General features: G+C 43.9%; 1 protein-coding gene across 1 annotated transcript; it reads right to left on the bottom strand.

Annotated features, from left to right (window-relative positions):
- Positions 1-1053: 1053 nt before the first annotated feature.
- Positions 1054-2155, bottom strand: LOC147897020 (endochitinase 3-like). Its single transcript, XM_087381196.1, has 3 exons — positions 1717-2155; positions 1521-1632; positions 1054-1417 (listed from the first exon to the last, which is right to left on the bottom strand). Exons 1-3 carry the CDS (start codon positions 2153-2155, stop codon positions 1054-1056), a joined length of 915 nt encoding a protein of 304 aa, XP_087237322.1.
- Between the last annotated feature and the right edge of the window lie 749 nt (positions 2156-2904).

Here is a 2904-nt window from a genome sequence, read left to right as displayed (position 1 = left end):
CAATGCATAAAGATGATTTCTTGTACTATTATAGTGCGTGCGTGCATGTGTGTGTGTGTGTGTGTGTGTGTGTGTGTGTGAGAGAGAGAGAGAGAGATTTATAATTGTTTCCAAAGAGTTTAGAAAATGTTCAAGTTTGCACTTTAAAGTCTCCTATAGCATATATCATATGGAGTATGATTGTACCAATATGCAACATTAATGGTCATCTTAGGAAGCTTGCATGTTTAGCATATTGGGTGATTCTAACTAGAAGTTAGGTCTTTGATTTTTTTCCCCCACATGTTTATTAGACTTAGCACTACCTCCTTCGACGGATTGCTATAGTAAAGTGTCCTTATGAATTCCCACATAGAATAATTATTTTTAAATGAGGTAAATTCAACTATAGGCTCTATATAAGACTAGGAGGTGCTTTGTATATGTAAGCTATGTGTGCTAGTTGATATACCATGAGGTAGTGCCCATGCGCCCTTATGCACTCTTGTACGATTGGAGATGAGAGAAGGACAAGTGTTTTAGATTCATAGTATATAGAGATTAGTCTCGGCCAGGTTTTAGCATTACTAGGGGTCTCAAAGATTATAGAGGTGATATGTTTGCTGCACAATACATACCTTTTGGAGCTGAATAATTAAAGTTCTCAAAAAATTAGAGAGAGCAATACAGGACCAAGTAGAAATAAAATGTTAATACAAACTCATATCAATAGAAGCCCACAATAATTCCTACTGACCAAATTGCCAGCAAACTTGTCCAGCGGACATAAATTGCCAGCAAACTTGTCCAGCGGACAGAAATTGATGTTCAGATGACAAAAAGATGGAATAGCACACGATAAGGAAAATAATATTGGAAAACATTCTTTACTCTTTGGATACGGCATACAGAAGCATGTGTAGATTACTGAAAGCATAACAGCGAGAAGCAGTAACAAGCACGAATTATTGAGTTCATGACAACCCAATCCCAATTATTGAATTATTGCTCTATGATTTCATCAGAACCCAATCCCAATTTAATCAGATACCGACGATTCCGATAATAACGAAGTTAGAAAGGTTTCAGGTTAGCGCAGCTAAGGTTTGGGCCCGGGCTAACTCCGAATCGTTTGCATAAGCTCATGTAGGTTTGGATCTTCTTCCGCGCGCTCTCTGTCTGTTTGCCACAGTCAGCCTGCCCATTTTCTACGTCCATTGTCACCCCAAATCCTGGTAGCCTCCCAGCTGCTCGATCCGCTGCCGTTGCCTTCCACGTCCCAATAATCGCGCCATGGCACGCAGGAATCCCCTCTGAGCTTGTCATCCAAAACCACAACGAGCCCTCGAACGAGTTCACAGCGTCATTTGCGAGCAAGCTTGGATCGTTCACCAAATTCAGGCTCAGCGCGTTGCCTGCTCTAGCGTAGTTGTAATTCCTGCCATGTACACACTTTTGTGAATTGTTGAAATGGGAATAAAAGCAGGAGACTTATCTTCCTAATGCGCGGTTTAGATTGATATAGGATAAGGCTTGCTCACCATGAAAGCATAAGGGGACCCCTGCCGTAGTAGCTTTGATTCGCTGCACAGGGATAGCCAGTGGAGTTGTCGCACAACACCGGCTTATCGACTTGTTCGATGTAAAGCATGCCTGACCAAGACAAGCAATTCAGGCGGAATTAATCAGCAAGCCAAATCGCAAATTGTGTACTATCTAGGATTCTAGATCCCTTACCGGATGTCTTGTCCATGACATGAGCGAAGAAAGCAGCAACCTCCCGCTTCTGACTCACGACACTTCCTGTATTACCAAATGCTGGAAAGGTCTGGGTTACGGCTTTGATAAACGAATCATATGTGTAGAAGGGATTGCGCTTGGGGAAGATGTGATTAAAATCGCTGCTGCTAACGAAGCTTTCAACTCCGCCTGTTGAGGGAGCCGGTGTCGAAGACGGCGGTGAAGCTGGCGTTGCAGCAGTAGTGTTCCGGCAGGGGCCGCTTTGACAACCAATTCCACAATAATCAGAGGTCACACCACACCAGCCGTACTTGCTGCAGCACAGTTTGCTTGGGCAAGAAGTTTCGTTAGCTTGGTGTCCACATTGTTCTGCTGAACCAGAATAAACCGTGCACGACAGCAGGAGCATGAGCGACAGAAGCGTGGAAAGCGCCATGTCTACAGACTAAAGTAAGCGGAGCAGGTTGCTAGTCGCTAGAACCGTAATGCCTCGAGTGTGTGCTTGAACTTGAGATCCGCGGATGTTAAATTATCATTCGTCTAGACGCTTGTATGGGGACAAATTGGTGGTAATGCCTCGAGTATGTGCTTGAACTTGAGATCCGCGGATGTTAAATTATCATTCGTCTAGACGCTTGTATGGGGACAAATTGGTGGCGATCACGACAATGAGATGGGACGAGGACATTGAGCTTCCCCACAAGCTCATATCTAGCGAAGGATTTTACGCATAAGACAAGTTCAAGATCATACGTTGCAAACTTACACACAAAAGAAGCGATACAACAAAACCCCAGCACCTCGATAGCATCAGTTGTGAACACCTATGGTACAATGACCAACGATATGGTTGTCAGACTTGGAAATGAGAGTGGCACTGAGAACAAGTGTAGGGGAGAGAGTACGAGTGGTGCATGTGTGTGTGTGAACTATGTATAAATTTGGTACAAAAAGTATCGAATCTGTCACATAGTCTACCTCTAGTCTAGGTTTCGAGGTTAGGGTCCACTTACCATTTTGGACAGGTTTGCCATGAAAGAGCACACACCAAGACAAGGAAGGGAAAGTAATGCGGGAGAGAGCATGTACTACAATCACTGAGCTTGTCAAGACTCAATAAGTGGACCCTGACCTTGGACCTTGGGATTCGATGTTGAGATATCAAGTTCCACTCGTGATATGCCA

Source organism: Dipteris shenzhenensis, chromosome 11, assembly GCF_047967505.1.
Source record: "Dipteris shenzhenensis isolate YYH24624 ecotype China chromosome 11, Dip_SZ_1.0, whole genome shotgun sequence".
Classification (NCBI taxonomy): Eukaryota; Viridiplantae; Streptophyta; class Polypodiopsida; order Gleicheniales; family Dipteridaceae; genus Dipteris; species Dipteris shenzhenensis.
Note: the sequence above shows the minus strand (reverse complement) of the source record. Positions and strands in the feature narration are given on the sequence as shown.